Source organism: Protopterus annectens, chromosome 7.part1 (assembly GCF_019279795.1).
Source record: "Protopterus annectens isolate FY-2018-M chromosome 7.part1, PAN1.0, whole genome shotgun sequence".
NCBI lineage: Eukaryota > Metazoa > Chordata > Ceratodontiformes > Protopteridae > Protopterus > Protopterus annectens.
Window position 1 is genome coordinate 329,136,291 of NC_056740.1, and position 15,915 is coordinate 329,152,205.

Genomic DNA, 15,915 nt, shown 5'->3' on the forward strand with positions numbered 1-15,915 from the left:
GCAACTACTGTTTTTGATTTATCAACATTGCATTTTTGCATAACATTATGTTTGCCTTCCTTCTGGGGGCACCTGACATCTGGGGCAAGAAAAACTGAAGAAAATTGCGTCGGCTGCCTCTTTTATACCCCTGCCGCACTGATGTCAGGGAGGAAGCGACGACAACCGACGCGGGACCTGGACTTTGGAATTCGGCCGACCGAGGACCCGCCTGACGGCAGGATAACCCCATCTGTTATGACTGTTATGACTGCAGCTGTATGAGCACTCGAACATCTGCATTTATGGTAGGTACAAAACTGTACTTTCCTGCTTCACCATCGGATGATCAGAGCAAGCCTGGAAAATCAAAGGTTCCTAAGTTATCATCACAGCATAAATCTGTCTCTGGCTCTGCCTTCTTCGGCACCGACCATCTCAAATCCTTCGATACCAATGCCTGTTTTGGCAGTGGTCCTGCCTCTGGCACCGATCATAGACCTTACTACACCTGTTTCAGCACCTGTAGCCATTTTGGCTCAGGGCACACTTGCGACTGCACCATTAGTTTCCTTTTTGGAACCAACTGTTTCTGACACTTTGGTACCGAGCGTTGTACCAACCTCATTGGATATGACCCCTTTACATCCGGTCTCAAAACTAGAGACTTTGGTGCCAGCAGACCTTGCACCATGTGCCCGATACTCCCCCTCCCTAGATCTGTTTCTGGGTCAAGCATTTAGCCCATTCCTCGAACATCCGGATTCTCCATCTGGAGTATCCACTAGATCCACCAGGAGCCTTTCGGAACACGATGTGGTGCACCTTGTAGACCAGCTGTTGTTAACCAGGGGGATTCCCTCACTTTCTAAGACCCATCCACCTGCAGGACTTGGTTGCATTAGCCACCTATTCTGTCTTACACTCCTCCTTCAACCATCTCTGTTCTGAAGCTTTCTGCTCAGACATCCTTTTAGGAACACATCACCTCCACGCCTACGGTGCATCTCACTCTGGCTCAGAGTTTGTCCCTTTGTTCCTTGGTTCCTGCTGAACCGGTTCTTCCTCAATCTGGGGATTGGGGACCGGGCGAGTCGACCTGGGGTATAGAGCCGTCTCTCTCCTTGGTTCCGTCCTTGGCGCCAATGGCTACGTCCGCGCCAGTCCTGCTTAAGGCTCCATCCGTGGGGGTGGGTTTGTTGGAGTGGGGTGTGACCCCGGTCCCAAGGCTGTCTTTCTCGGTTCTGGGCTCCCATCCCTCTTCGGGCGGGCCTACCTTCCATGCGATGGAGAGGGCTCTTACTTCTGGCAGCACTCCTTTGATGTCGGAACCCCAGTTTTCACCCCCTGAGCTACAGCTGTCACAGACCACCCCCCCAAGGACACCCCTATTCAGCGTACCCACTCTTCCGAGTCCTCCTCAGAGACCCCCCCCCACTGAGGATTCCCATCAAAAGAAGTGCAAGAAGAAGCACATGGACTCACCTGAGGAGTCTTTAACGGAAGACACGGATTACGATGATGGTGAAAGGGTCCCCACGGTCAACTCCTGATGATATCTCCTTCGGAGACATCCTGGAGATGTTAAAGCAGAGAGGTGACTGGAGGCCCTGCAACCCTTTGTCTGAGGAGTCTGTGCTCCTGCAGGCTTTTTGCACCTGGCCTCCTACCTTTTGGGTGACCCCGCCTGCCAATGAGCTTGTCCAGCTGGTCATGCAGCTCACTTGGAAGAACCCTGATTCCATTGAGGCGATCTGTTGGAGACCAGACAAAATTCTTTCCCCTCCCGAGGACAACCCGCATTGGTCTAGAGGGTTAACAGTTGATGCTATGGTGGTGGCCAGGAAAAAAGGACTTGGCTGAGGAAAGTCCGGCTGTCCACCCACCCAACAGGGAGTCCCGGGCGGTGGACAGACTTGGGAAGCATGTTTTTGTTTCAGGGACCTTACCTATATGGTCCCTGAATTCATTTGGCACATTTTACAAGGCTCTAGAGGACTTGATCTCTGATCTCTCTGGGATGCTTGCAGGACAGTTGTCTGAGGTCGGAGACAAAGTGGCCTTGCAGCTCACAACCCTGGAATCAATATCCAACTTGGCCATGAGGTTGCTGTCGCACACGACCGAAGGGGTGGCTAGAGCAGCGCGTTCAGGCATTGTTATGAGGTGTCATGCTTGGATGCACATTTGTGACCTCGTGGATCCCTTCAAGTCTTCCTGTCTGAATGCTCCCATTGAATCTTCATCCCTTTTTGGCTCTAAAGTGATGGACACGCTAGCCAGGTGTGAGAAAGATGGAAAAACCCTGTCTGCCATAGGCCTACGGTTTTTCAACCCTCAACGTACCTTCTCCAGGAATCAGAGGAGTGGGAAAATGTGGCATAAGAAATCTCAGGGTCCTTTCCGTGCCGCATGTGGTGATGATATTCCCAGAGGCAGAGGGGTTAACAATTCCGGATGATGCCCCTATAGAGGCAGAGGGGGTCCTCGTAACCAAGGCTTCAGGGACTCTTTCTCTGAACAGCCTTATCAGCACTCCTGAGGGGCGGCCCAATTGCTTACCTCTGGAAGCAGTCTGGGGTTGTTTCTCTCTGCACCAAGCTGCATGGCAATCTGTCACCACTGATCGTTGGGTGCAGAACATTATCACCAGAGGTTACACCGTTCCCCTTTCTTGTCAGCCAAAATTTCCAAGAAAACTCCCCGATGTTCCACCCAGTCCAAGGGAAGAAGCAGTTTCAGAGATTATAAAGCAGTCTCAAAAAAGAGTCATTCAAGCAGTCCTACCAGACCAGCGCGGATCCGGATTTTACTCTATTCTTTTTGGTGCCAAAAAAGACGGGACTGGAGATCCATTTTGGATCTCAGCAGTTTAAATAAGTCTGCCACCCAAACCAAATTCCGGATGGTCACGGTTCAGTCCATCCTTCCCTTTTTAAGAGAAGGCGATTGGATGTGCTCTCTGGATCTCTAGGATGCGTATTACCACATCAAGATAGGCAAACACTCCAGGAATCTGCTTTCCTTCTGGCTAGGACCCAGTCATTACCAATTCCGTGCCCTGCCATTTGATCTCTCTACAGCCCCCAGATTGTTCACGAAATGCATGACAGTGGTAACAGCTCAGTTGAGATTAAAAGGATTCCAGGTGTTTCCATATCTAGAATATTGGGTCCTTACCGCCCTCACCGTGCATCTTCTGGTAACAGCACTGCACTATACTCTCTCTCTCTCTGGCAAAATTGTTGGGAATAACGATACATTGGGAGAAATCAAACCTTATCCCTACACAACAAATAGAGTTCATTGGAGCAGTGTTCAATATTTAGTCCTGATTGGTATCACTCCCAATTCATGACTTCATCGATTGAGGCTTCAACTCTGGGTGATACTAGCAAGCAACAGTCTCTGCAAGGGAAGTTCTTCAGGCCCTAGGTTCTATGGCTGCATCAATTCCAATAGTGCCTCTAGCAAAGCTACATATGTGGATTTTGCATTGGCTCCTTCTGTGTCAATGGCCCCCCAACTATCACCTCCTCAGTTACAAGATTCGAATAACCAACTCCTGCAAACAGGATCTGCTTTGGTGGATGAGGCCAGACATAGATCTTTGGAGTTGCCCATTTCAACCCCCTCAGCCCACAGCCATTGTGACCACGGATGCTTCCCTGATCGGGTGGGGGGCATTTCCAGGGAAAGACTGTCCAAGGCACATGGTCCATCTCAGAGGCCCACCTACATATCAGTGTTCTGGAACTAAGAGGCATGCTGGTACATTGCAGGCCTTCCATTCAGCTCTCCCTTCCAGGACAATTGCAATTCAGTCAGACAATATGTCAGTGGTCTGGTACATCAACAAGCAAGGCGGAACCAAGTCCTACCTCCTATGTCGAGAAGCCATGAGAATTTGGCAGTGGGTGATAGCTTCCAACTGCTTTCTGATAGCAACGCATATCCTGGGGAACTCCAACGTGATTGCGGATAAACTGAGCAGATGCATCCTCATGCCCCACAAGTGGTCCCTCAACCCCGAGGTGGTGTCTGTAATGTTCAGCCACTGGTGCCAGCCTTGCTGCGATCTTTTCGCTTCCCCATCAAACACCAAGTGCAGCAGCTATTTCCCCCTACTTCCCCCAGAGGGGAATTACAGAGGGACACTCTGATCCACGATTGACTCACGGGACGTCTTTACCCTTATCCTCCCATTCTTCTGATCCCACAAGTTCTAAAGAAAGCTCTTCGGTTGAGATGCAAGGTGATCCTCATAGTTGGCCTTGACAAGTTTGGTACCCCTTCCTTCGGCCTCACCTAGTATACCCGCCGTGGATTCTCGACCCTCTTCCATATCTGATTACTCACCCCCAAGGGTTGACTCACCCAAATCTCTCCAATCTCAAGCTGACAGCTTGGTTTCTCCACTTCCATTAATCACCAGGCAAGCTAGTGTGCCCTCGCCTGTTCGAGACATCATTCTGGCACCTCTCAAGCCATCCATGAGAAGACTATATCAGGTTAAATGGAAAAGTTTCTCCGTCTGGTCCAAGGATAACATGCTAGACCCATATTTGGCTCCAGTTACTGCAGTGCTTCAATACTTGGCTAAGTTTTTTGATAATGGAGCCTCTGGCTCTACGGTATGAGTGCATCTAGTGGCAATTTCCAATTTTCACAATGGTATAGATGGCACCCCTCATCTCTACGCCTTTGCAAGTCTTTCCTCAAGGGGACCTCTCATCTTAGGCCTCCTGTCAGACAGCCCGTGGAACCATGGAACCTCACTCTAGTCCTTCAGTCTTTGACTCAAACACCCTTTGAGCCTGCTGTTAAGTGTGACCTAAAGTTTTTGTCCTGGAAATCTTTATTCCTGGTAGCCATTACCTCTGCCAGAAGAGTCTCAGAACTGCTTTCATAAAGAGTGTCACTTTGGACGAACCCATCCTTTCTTTCCAAAGTTGTTTCTGAATTCTCCATTAACCAGACCATTGCTCTACCAGTGTTTTTTCCAAATTTTGCCAATGGAGGAAAGTTTTGCCTTCACTCCTTAGACTTACATAGACAGTTGAGATTTTACCTAGACAGGACCAAACCTGTCCGTAAATCTGAACAAGCTTTTTCATTTCTTTTTCTGGACCCAAAATGGGAGAGGCTGTTTCCAAGGTTACATTATCAAGATGACTAAGGGGCTGCATACGTTTCATCTATTCCCTCCGTAATGAACCCATGCCAAAAGTTAAAGCTCACTCCACTAGATCTATGGCAACATCTATAGCATTCCATTCCAGGGCTTCCATGGATGACATCTGCGCAGCAGCTACTTGGGCTAAGCCTCATACCTTTATCAATCATTACAAATTGGACCTGGTCTCCAAAGGGAGAGCTGCCTTCGGCTCAATGGTACTCAGGAATGTTCTTCTATAAGGGCCACCCATGGAGCTCAAGGTAGCTTGGGATTCTGTCCCATCAGTGATGAATGGAAAGAAGATTAACAACATCAGATAAAGAAGTTATGTCTTACTATAACGTTCCATCTGTGTTCATCTTTCATTCATCATTTCCCACCCTCCTTCCCCCGCCAAAGTCTCCTGGGGATGCTTTGGGTCTAAGTGGTGCCCTAGGGTACTTGCGCAGAAGTGGCCTCGGCTTTACTTCCTTTTTTTTTAGTATATTCGAGCTGAGGTAACAGGGAGAAGGGAATTCTGGGTAGAGACTTAGCTCGAGAGTTTTTTTTGGCTGTCACGAGCTTGGTAATAGGCCGACTCGGTTCCGAGGGCTCTGAACCAAAACCCATCAGTGATGAATGAAAGAAGATGAACAACACAGATGGAATGTTGTGGTAAAACACAACTTCTTTTTTTGCTGTAAAAAAAGCCCATGGTGTACTTATTACAATACTGATGTTAATTTAAATGATCAATTTTATGTTGCTACATACATTCTGCAACTGAGAGAAGAGGATGGCATATATGATGTGTAGCTTTAAATGCTTATGAGATAGGTACATAAAACTGCATATCATGTGATATGACTTGTAGATCAGTTCTGATTAACATTCACTGTGTTTGTGTTTTTACCTGTCATCTTGACAAATATGCACAGAGTTAGACACATCTGTGAAGCAGAGCAAGTAATCCATCTCTTCAGATCCACATCTTCTTTTGAGGCTACCATGGTCAGGGTTATGTTTCTCTCAGAGTAGCCACCTTGGAGTATTAGCTAACAACTCTGTAATAGAAGTCACTGAAGGTAGACTGCTTATCAGATACGAGTTACAGGCACTTAATATAATGATACGTCTGTAAAGTGAATGTGTGTATCTTCAATGATACACCTTCCCTCTTTCCTTCTCCCATTTTTTTGATCACCTCTTCCTTTTTCCTTTAGTTTTCTTCAGCATCTAGCTGGCCTCAGAACTGTGGAGAAATGGTTATAGTCCTCATAATTGGAATGGTGATGAGTGAGGCAGTCTAGGAGCATTTTATTTGAGTAGTGTTACTCAACAGGTAGCACACTAACCCATGGGGATGGAAGACCTGAAAGCTGTGGGTTCTATTCCCACATCAGGTAGTTAGATTTATTTTTCCAGTACTGACTATCTGTAGTGCAGCATAAGGAGGATGCTGTACTCAGTGTGTGTGTCATCCTTTGAATGTGACGTTGGGTCCTTGGTTTATCTCCCCATAGTTGGTAGTGGTGTGTGGGCAGATGTAAACAAGCCCACAGCAGCTGTCGAAAAGAGTAGGGAAATTCCCACAGTACCCTGGCCACATTTCCACTATTCAGTGTGAATTCCACCTCTATCATCCACTGAAAAGAGGACGTTGATCTAATGCGACTAACCTGGTCAACAAAGTATAAAATTAATAATTTATTTTGCTGAACAGTCCTAATACTTGTGGCATATGTCATAAAGCTACTCATGACTGACCATCTTCTTACAGGTGTGTCATTATGGTAAGTATCTGTAACATTCAGAATTAACAGGCCAATCAGGCAGCCCTTCCTGAGTCCTAGGCAAGAGGTTTTGCCAAATTATAATTTAATCATAGTTGCTTTAGTACACTGTTAGTGCAGTTTTTGACATGCATCTTAAATGTTAAGAGTAGAATCAAGCCATAATCCTCAATTGGCTGACTTTCAGAATGGATTTTGTGATAAAATATTTTAATGGAGTCATTCTCAAACAGCATCCAGGGAATGCTGGGTATCACAAATTAAATTTTATTTCAATAAGCAGCAGTTTTGTTTTTAGGAAATTAATTTATTAGGCATTCATTAATCCAGATAGACAAAGTATTGCCTGAGACCGTTAACCTTGTGTTTGGTGTTTGAATTACTGAGTTATGCCTAAAATTGTGTTTGACCTCTTAGACAAGACCAATATCAGCATAATTCTTTGACCTCACCATATTTCTTTGCAGCTATGAAAATCTGCAGGCAAAAGTTTGATTACTGTAATAAATGCAGCAATTTTCATTCTGTACTGTGCATGTGTCCAGGCCTTGACAATGGAACAGTAAAACTGATGAGGAGATGCTCTAACCTAAATTCTGAAAGGGATTTACTGATTATTCTGTTCCTTGCGGTGACTAATTCCTCTAACTCTGATGGACTGACTTTTTTTTTTGAGGTGGTAGTGGGATCATTCTGAACTTTACTTATTTTTGGTCATTTATTGTCAAGCTACATATGAAAACGTTTTAATTCTGCAATTTTAATTAATCATTATCTTATGTTTTTCTTGTAGTGATTTCTTAATACTTCCCGGATACATTGACTTTACAGCAGATGAGGTGGTGAGTAAATCTGTTCTAATGCAAGCTCACATTTTAATGTTTTGCTAACAGTGTTGCATCCAGAGTCGTCATGTGGCAAAATTACGACATATTTTCTTTTTACTGTTGTACTTGGAAATTATGACATTTAGATTTCTCTCTTCACTTGTACTGAGATGGATTTTCTGTTAGTGTCAGGTGAATCACTTGTTAAAATTAAACACTTAAAAAGGATGTGAACAATTTGATTCCAATTTCATTGCAGGTTTTCTGTAATCTTCAGTAAGTTATTGACTGCTGAGTCAAAGCATGTATTATCACTGAAAATTGTTTTCTTGATGTAATGTAGACAATCTGTTTATATTGAGAGAAAGATGAAGGATGCAACCTCAAATCAACTGTTGCTACAGGTGAATTGCATGGTGCAGTGTGTAATACCTGATGTCAGCATTTGCTTATCTTTAGGGCTGTGTAGACTGAGGCAGTTTTAGACACTACATTATTTTATGCTGATGAGACCATTTTAAACACATTAGTGGTAGAAGTGTTGTGTTAAAAACTCCTTGATAAAAATCAAACTGTCTGTTTTTAAATTCCGGATATAGAAATGTTAATACTTTTTTTTAGTACTTTCACTGTGTCTCACCCTCCCTTGGCGCATGACTGTCAAGGAAGCAGGGACAATCGGGGACAGTTTCAAAATTAGTACTGTCAACCTGAGACCTTGACAGAAGAAGAGCATATGAACTGGTTCCCCTATTATGCTGTTGCAGACGCAGTTTGTCGAATGCGTCTTCATCGAACCGAAAAGCACAAAAAGGCAAAATAGCGAAACGACTTTTCAGCAAATTCTTTCCCTGGGAAAGAATTCACTTGGCCACTTTCTCTAATTTGCCATTTTTTGGCACTGTAGTGCAATCTCAGAGTTGGTATATTTAAGTAGGGGGGTGGAGGGCACAGCCCCCCACATTATGTAATGTTTTACAGTTTTTTTTGTTTTTTGTTTTTTTTTTTTTTAGTTTTTTATTTCAGAACAGCAATTTTTTTTCTCTCCCTTGGAAAACAAATCGCTGTTCTGAGGTTTCGACGCAAGCTTTCACTTACATGGGGTCGATTTTGTGTTCGCTGTTCTGAGCGTGCAATATCATAATATAGACCCTATGAATTAGTATACATTTTTTTAAAAATAAAATGGTCTGTAACTGTAATTGTTATTGTTTAACTGTAATTTAAAACTTTTTCTCCAAGAGACAACAGTTTTAGGAGGGATTAAGAGAAGTAGACTAAAATTTGAGTGAAAGTCAAGGATATTTGATCGGGATGCCTTGGGATAGAATTCTCTTTTAGGCTGTTCTGTACCTGATTTCTTCATTTATTTGCTGCTTTGCTTTTAGGTCCTGATTACTCGATTTCTTATTTTCCTGCTTCATGGCTGTCTATGTAATTTAGACTTAACTCGCCTGTAGACAAATGCTTAGTATTACTTTTGTTTGCAGCCTCCAATAATCATTATTGATGCTGGTATTAGTATCAAGGTTTTCATTTCTTCTTGCTGTTAACTAATGAGTAGTTCTCCCTAGCAAAAACATACCTGTTATTGTCTTTTGTGATTTTGAGAGTTTCTAAAGGCATTGCTGGTGGAATCTCTATTTAGACTGTTTAGGCTTTAGTAAATCACCCAGGTTTCACACCTGTAAAGAACAGAAGGTATGATAATAAACCCTCTGCATCTATATATAGTCCTTTCATAGGTCACTGTTGGTGTAGACGTGCCACAGAAGATTCTCTAATATTGCAGATCTTTTGCTAAACCAAGAACAATGACACTGAAATTTATTTTACATTTAATAACTGGGTAAGTTCGGCTGGGCACAAAGGCCCCTTTTCAGAAGAGGCCTGGGGAGAAAAACTCCAGTACATGCAGTACAATCAAAATATTTTAAGTTGTACAATTTCAGCAGTGTCATGCAAAATACAATTTACAGTGGCAAAATAAGATAGTAACTGTACTTTATACAGATATAGTTATATAAATAACTAGGCAGTAGGACAGATACCATAATACAGAGTACCGAGTCATTTAAAAAGGATGGATAGCAAAGAGTTGATTTACATTTTTAAACATCTTTATGGAGTTATCACTTGTGACATAGGCAAATTTGCATTTGTTTCAAAGTAATCAAACTGTGTTAACAAGTTCACGTTTACTGATATATATCTTATTACCTAGGCGACATTATAGAAATTATTCAATTCCTGCCCTTTTTCTTTTTTTTTTTCTTTTTTTTTTAAAAGAAACATCTTTATTAAACCATTACTTACAACATAGGCAATCATACATTTATATAAATGAAAACAAACCACACTGACAATCCTAGTTGCAAGCATTTTACATCACAAACCATGCTGACACACGCACCGTTGCAAACATTATAAATCACCTTATCTACCCAGTCATTTTTAGTCAAACATTACATGGCTCATTTAAGTCCTGCCTTCTTTTAAACCTCATTCCTCCCCTGTATGTATTGTTCCCACAATTCCCATTTTTTCTATGTAGTTTACTCCTACCCTTTTCTAAAGATCTCATTTGCAGTTGTTTTATCTCTGTTACTATATTCACTACTTCTAGTATAGTTGGTTTAGATTTTGATTTCCATTTTCTAGCAATAGCTTTTTTGGCAGTCTCCATAATTAGACACAGCAAGGCCTTACTGCGTCTAGGCAGTTCCGATTCTGTACCATAACTCAAAAAAAATAATCTCCCTTGTCACACCAATCTGCTCACCTAGCATCTCCGACAGTGCATCCTGCAGGGAATTATTAGTCTGCCAACTCATCAAACTCTCAGAAAATATATTCCCAATTACCTCTTTTCTTCCCTGTTATACCTTCAACATTTGCTGTCTGTCTGAGGAAAAATTCTCTTGAGTCTACTCTGGGTATAAAAATATCTGTGTAAACATTTCCAAGCAAAAATTTCAAATCTTCTAGATTTTGTTGCATATTTGGGAGACATGTATATATCTTATTGTTTCTATGTGAATTGCTTATCCAGTCCTTTCTAATCTCCTCAGATTGACTCTTATAGTTATACAATATTTTATATGCTGTGCTACTTATTCCTTTTTAATGGCACCTTCTGTTCTAGATTCTACTAAAAACTCTACTAATGCTGGTCTTTCGTTTAGGACCCCCTGTTTCTTTCTCTTTGCCCATACTCTAATATTAATCTTTGATAGGGAAGGCAATCTCTAACCTGCAGTCCATATATATTCTTGACATCTTCCCATTCTATCACCTTTCCCTCTAGTTATTTGTTCCCAATATCATGGTTCCTTTGCCAGTTTCCTTAAATAAATTCCAGCCCCCTCTTGCCTGTTGTCTATATCCCTAATTGTAATCATCCCTACCGGCAGAATCTCCTTTCTCCATTCCCTTGTTGGCTTACTTCTTAGGATACTTTCTGCTACTTTGTATTTGTAATATTCTGTATTATTATTGTTATTTTCCTTGTAATATTCTGTATTACTATTGTTATTTTCCTAACCCGCGGTGGTGGTGCTGCGGTAACTATTCGATTCTCAGCTAGAGCGTCTTCTGCGTGGAGACATGCGTGAATGGGAGACATGCGTGAATGGGCGTACCTTCATTGAAGGTTGTGCATCAGGGCTGGTAACTCGGCAGATAAAACTCAACTACCAATCATTAGCTGACCGGAGTTCCGCTGTGGTGACCCCTAACCAGGAAAAGCCGAAAAGACAACAACATTATTGTTATTTTCCTTAAAGCCTGCATCCAAAATCCCAGTCTCTCCTTGTTTCTTGAACTTTTCCCCCTGTTTCATCATCATCCATTTCCACTTTGAATTATAGTTTTCTACTTGTGCTATATATAGGAGCCCTAACTGTGTAGCTCTGAAATACCCCTTCAATTAAGGTAATCCCAATCCACCCTATTCTACTGGAAGATTCTGCTTATCTTACTTGACTATTTTCGTCTTCCCCTCCAAGATAAAGTCCTTCAGCTCTTCATTAATTGCTGTCCGCATGATGTTCTTCGTGTTTCACTGTTGCAGTCATTACACTTGGGTTATCCTGCTGGCAGGCTACCCTCAGTCGGCCTGAATTCCAAAGTCTAGGTCCGGCGTTGGTTGCTGTCGCCTCTTCCCTGACATCAGAGCGCCAGGAGTATAAAAGATGCAGCCGACGCAATTTTCTTCAGGCTTTCTTGCCGAGCGGTGACCGAAGCAGAAGCAGTTCGCAAGTGCCTGTCCGCCGACTCCTGAGATTTTCGTGTTCAAAATTCAGATCCGAAGTCTTCATTAAAAGCTAAGTACCCCATTGGGGGAAACTTTTTTCTTGCTCCAGACCGATGTCAGAAAAAGTTAATAATTGTATTTCTTATGGGAAGCAAATACCTCATAAGGACTTTCATTCTTACTGTATTCCTTGCGTAGGCCCTGACCACGACGTTGCTAGTTGTCGGTTTTGTGCTAGATTTAACCAGCACACTATTAAGCGCCAGTACAATTTTGCTTTTCACTATTTTGGCTGAAGATTTAATAAACGATGCCATCGGATAGCCATCTGACTACCGGAATTCACAAGAAACACAAAGAAAAAGAAAAGGACAGGCATCCGAGGTATAAAACCGATGAGGCTTCCTCTAAGCCAGTCGCAGGTTCGCCGGTTCTCAGTGAGGCACTTTTGCAGCCCGACGCCCGCTACTTTGGACCCGCAGGCCGCTACAGACTCCCATGTGGAGTCACCTAGACCACTGGAAGCTCAAGGTATTGGACCATCGGAAATTATTCCCTCAGATGGGTCCGGAGCCGCTGAGCAGGGATTGGCTTCTGTGGATGTTTTCAGACCTACTCAATTATACATTAAAGTGACTTCAGTTACAAAGGCGACTAAAGCACCTTTAAAGACAAAAAAACAAGTACAACAGCCTCATGGTCAGGCCTCCATGCCCAAAAAGCAGATGCTCAAAATGGCCGAAGACTTAATTACTTTGATGAGGGGTTCCCATCCCCCTCCTGATAAGAGGCCTAGGCAAGAGACAGAATATGAATCTTCAGATCAGGTTTCCATGTCATCTGATTCCTCTTCTGATCAGGAATACTCTCTTCCTCCCTATGAGGATTCTGATGCTGAAGAATCTATCCCTTCAGCCTCTCCTCCTGAGGATTACTCTTTTGGGAAACCTTGCATACCATGAGGGAACATTTCCACTGGGAGAGCCAAGATTACTCGGAATCTAAGAAAAGGCTCAGAGACTTCCTTTTACACCCACAGCACAGGCCCCTAGCTATTCCACCTTTGTTAGACATTGTAGATGTATTTTCAGAGTCCAGTCTGACCCCTGACTCCTTACCTCCAGCTCCTGTTAAGCTGGACAGATACTACAGGGTTCCTGACTCTCATAAATCCCTTTTCAAAAACCCTGCTGCTGACCCAGAAACTATCTCTCAGGGTCCCAAAGAGATCAAGGCATCCACTACAAAAAACCCTACCCCCTCTGACAGGGATTCTAGGGCACTGGACATATGGGGGAAGAAAATTTACACCTCTGCTACCTTGGCTATAAGGGCTTTAAATTGTCAGTTTCATATGCTCAAATATCAGCAATATATTATGTCACTGCTTAAACAGAAAATGTTGATAAATTCTGAATGTGCAGTAAACAAAGAAATGCAGGATTTATTGCATGCAGCTGAGCAAGTTGGAAAACGTACTTTGCAGTGCGGTTTTAATTCTTTTGAGGCCTCTTGCAGGGCTGCTGTTACGGGTTCTGTCATCAGGAGGCATGCTTGGTTAAAGGAACAAAATCTGCCTGACCATGTCAAAGCAAAATTATTAGATGCTCCATTACAGCATGATTCTTTGTTTGGTGTAAAAGCAGAGGAGGTTTTAAAGAAAATGGAGGGCAAAGCTAAATCTATGAAAACAGTTAAGGATTTCTTACAGGTACAGCCTCCAAGATTTAGCAGGCACTGGTCTACAAATAACTGGTCCTTTCCAGTGTCAGACAGACCACAAAGGGGCAGATACAGACGCCCAAGAGGCAAATCCCAGCCCCAAGGTTCGTACAGATCTAAACAATGGGGTGCTTCTACCTCCAAAAGCGGAGAAGTCAAATCACAGCCATACAGGAAACAGTCCCAATGACTTCCCCCTGCCTGCACCAAGCACTTACCTTCTGGCAGCTCCTTTAGAGGGAAAACTAGCACTTTTTTCTCAAAATTGGAACATAATAACACAGGACAAATGGGTCCTAGACATAGTGTCACAAGGCTACAAGTTCCACTTCCATACCTTGCCAAGGACAAACGGTTGGACAGACCTGCCAATACATCAATGGCCAGAGGCACAAAAACAAGTCTCATCCCTCATGAACATGAGGGCAATTCAACAAGTACCAGGGGAAGAACAGGGACAAGGATTTTATTCAAGACTGTTCTTGGTACCAAGAAAGGACAAGACCTGGAGACCAATACTAGACCTATCTATTCTAAACGCATCTGGATATACCAAAATTCAAAATGTTGACTCTACATACAGCAGCTTCCGCCAATGCCGGGCAAGAAGGCTTGGCTTGTGACTTTAGATCTAAAAGAGGCATACCTGCATGTCCCAATCAGACAAACAGGCCGAAGATACCTCAGATTCAAAGCTGGCTCAATGCACTACCAATTCTCTGCACTGCCCTTTGGCTTATCTACTGCGCCCAGGGTCTTCACAAACTGCCTGGCACCAGTAATTGCATTCTTCAGACAAAAAGGAATACAAATGTATCCTTGCTTGGATGACTGCCTCATTCAAGCAGAGAACAAAGACATTCTACTACAGCATCTGGCGTTTGTAAAGTGATTTCTAACAGGCCTAGGGTACACAGTCAATGAAAAGAAATCAAAACTAGTACCCTCTCAAGAGATAATATTCCTGGGTGCAAGCTTAAATACAACTGCCCAGATGGCTTATCTCACGCCAGACAAACAAAGGCAACTGACTACATATTTCAAACTGTTGGCAACAATGATTCAGTTATTTGTAGGCTTTGGGCTTCATGGCATCCTGCATTATACTAATTTCATATGTGAGACTGCATATGAAGGAACTTCAGTGGTACCTAAAAAGTGTTTGGGCTCAACATTGCACAGCCTGGAAACAATAGTTACCCTCATTCCCTGCCTGCAACAGGAGTTTCGATGGTGGGCGAAGGCTTGTCACCAGAACAAGGGACAGCCATTCACATTACCCCCAGCCAGGCAGACATTAACAACGGAGGGGGCCCACATGGCAGGAAGACGTATTCAAGGCACATGATCCGCAAACCAAATGCATCTACATATCAATCAAAAAGAGATACTAGCTGTTCAGAATGCCCTGACAGCCTTCAAGGACCTACTTCATCTGGGACAACTACTGATAGACAGACAACACCACGGTCATGTGGTATATAAACAAGCAGGGAGGCACTCATTCTTACCCCCTTTGCAGACTAGCCATGACTTTGTGGGACACGGCATTGACTTACCAAGTACATCTGCAGGCACAATTCCTGCCAGGAAAGATAAATACTCTGGTAGACGAACTAAACGGAAACCTCATGGATCCCCACGAGTGGAAATTGGATACACAAGTCTTCAGCATGATAACAAGGAAATGGGGATGCCCGGATATAGATCTATTTGCCTCTCCTCACAACTGCCAACTAAAAAGATTCTGCACAAGGACCTTTCACAGACAAGCATGGAAAGTGTACATCCTATCTTTCAGCTGGAAAAGCTTAGCAGTATATGCCTTTCCTGCACTGCCTCTCCTCCCCAAGGTACTCCTAAAGGTCAGACAAGAGAAGCCAAAGATGATACTGATTGCCCCAGACTAGCCACACCAATACTGGTATCCAATCCTAAGGAACTTGGCTCAATGCCCGGCTTGGACCTTGCCTCAAATACCTCATTTACTGTCCCAACAAAACAATCAGATCCTGAACAGCTAACTCAAGACCTTAAATCTAGCAGCATGGTGGATAATGTAGTCATACAAAACGCACCTCTCACTAAAGCTATGATGGATGTCATTTTGGAGGCCAGAAAGCCTAGTACCAGAAAATCTTACACTGGAAAATGGAAGAGATTCTGTGCCTGGAACCAGGC

General features: G+C 43.3%; 1 protein-coding gene across 2 annotated transcripts in view; it reads left to right on the forward strand.

The window, feature by feature from the left end:
- The window catches only part of IMPDH2 (inosine monophosphate dehydrogenase 2), a 1,061,056-nt gene that overhangs the window by 217,045 nt on the left and 828,096 nt on the right, over positions 1-15,915 (forward strand). For both annotated transcript variants that reach the window (XM_044078743.1, XM_044078744.1), the window contains exon 2: positions 7,724-7,772. In XM_044078743.1, coding sequence (XP_043934678.1) covers positions 7,724-7,772 — 49 coding nt within the window. The remainder of the gene's footprint in view (positions 1-7,723; positions 7,773-15,915) is intronic.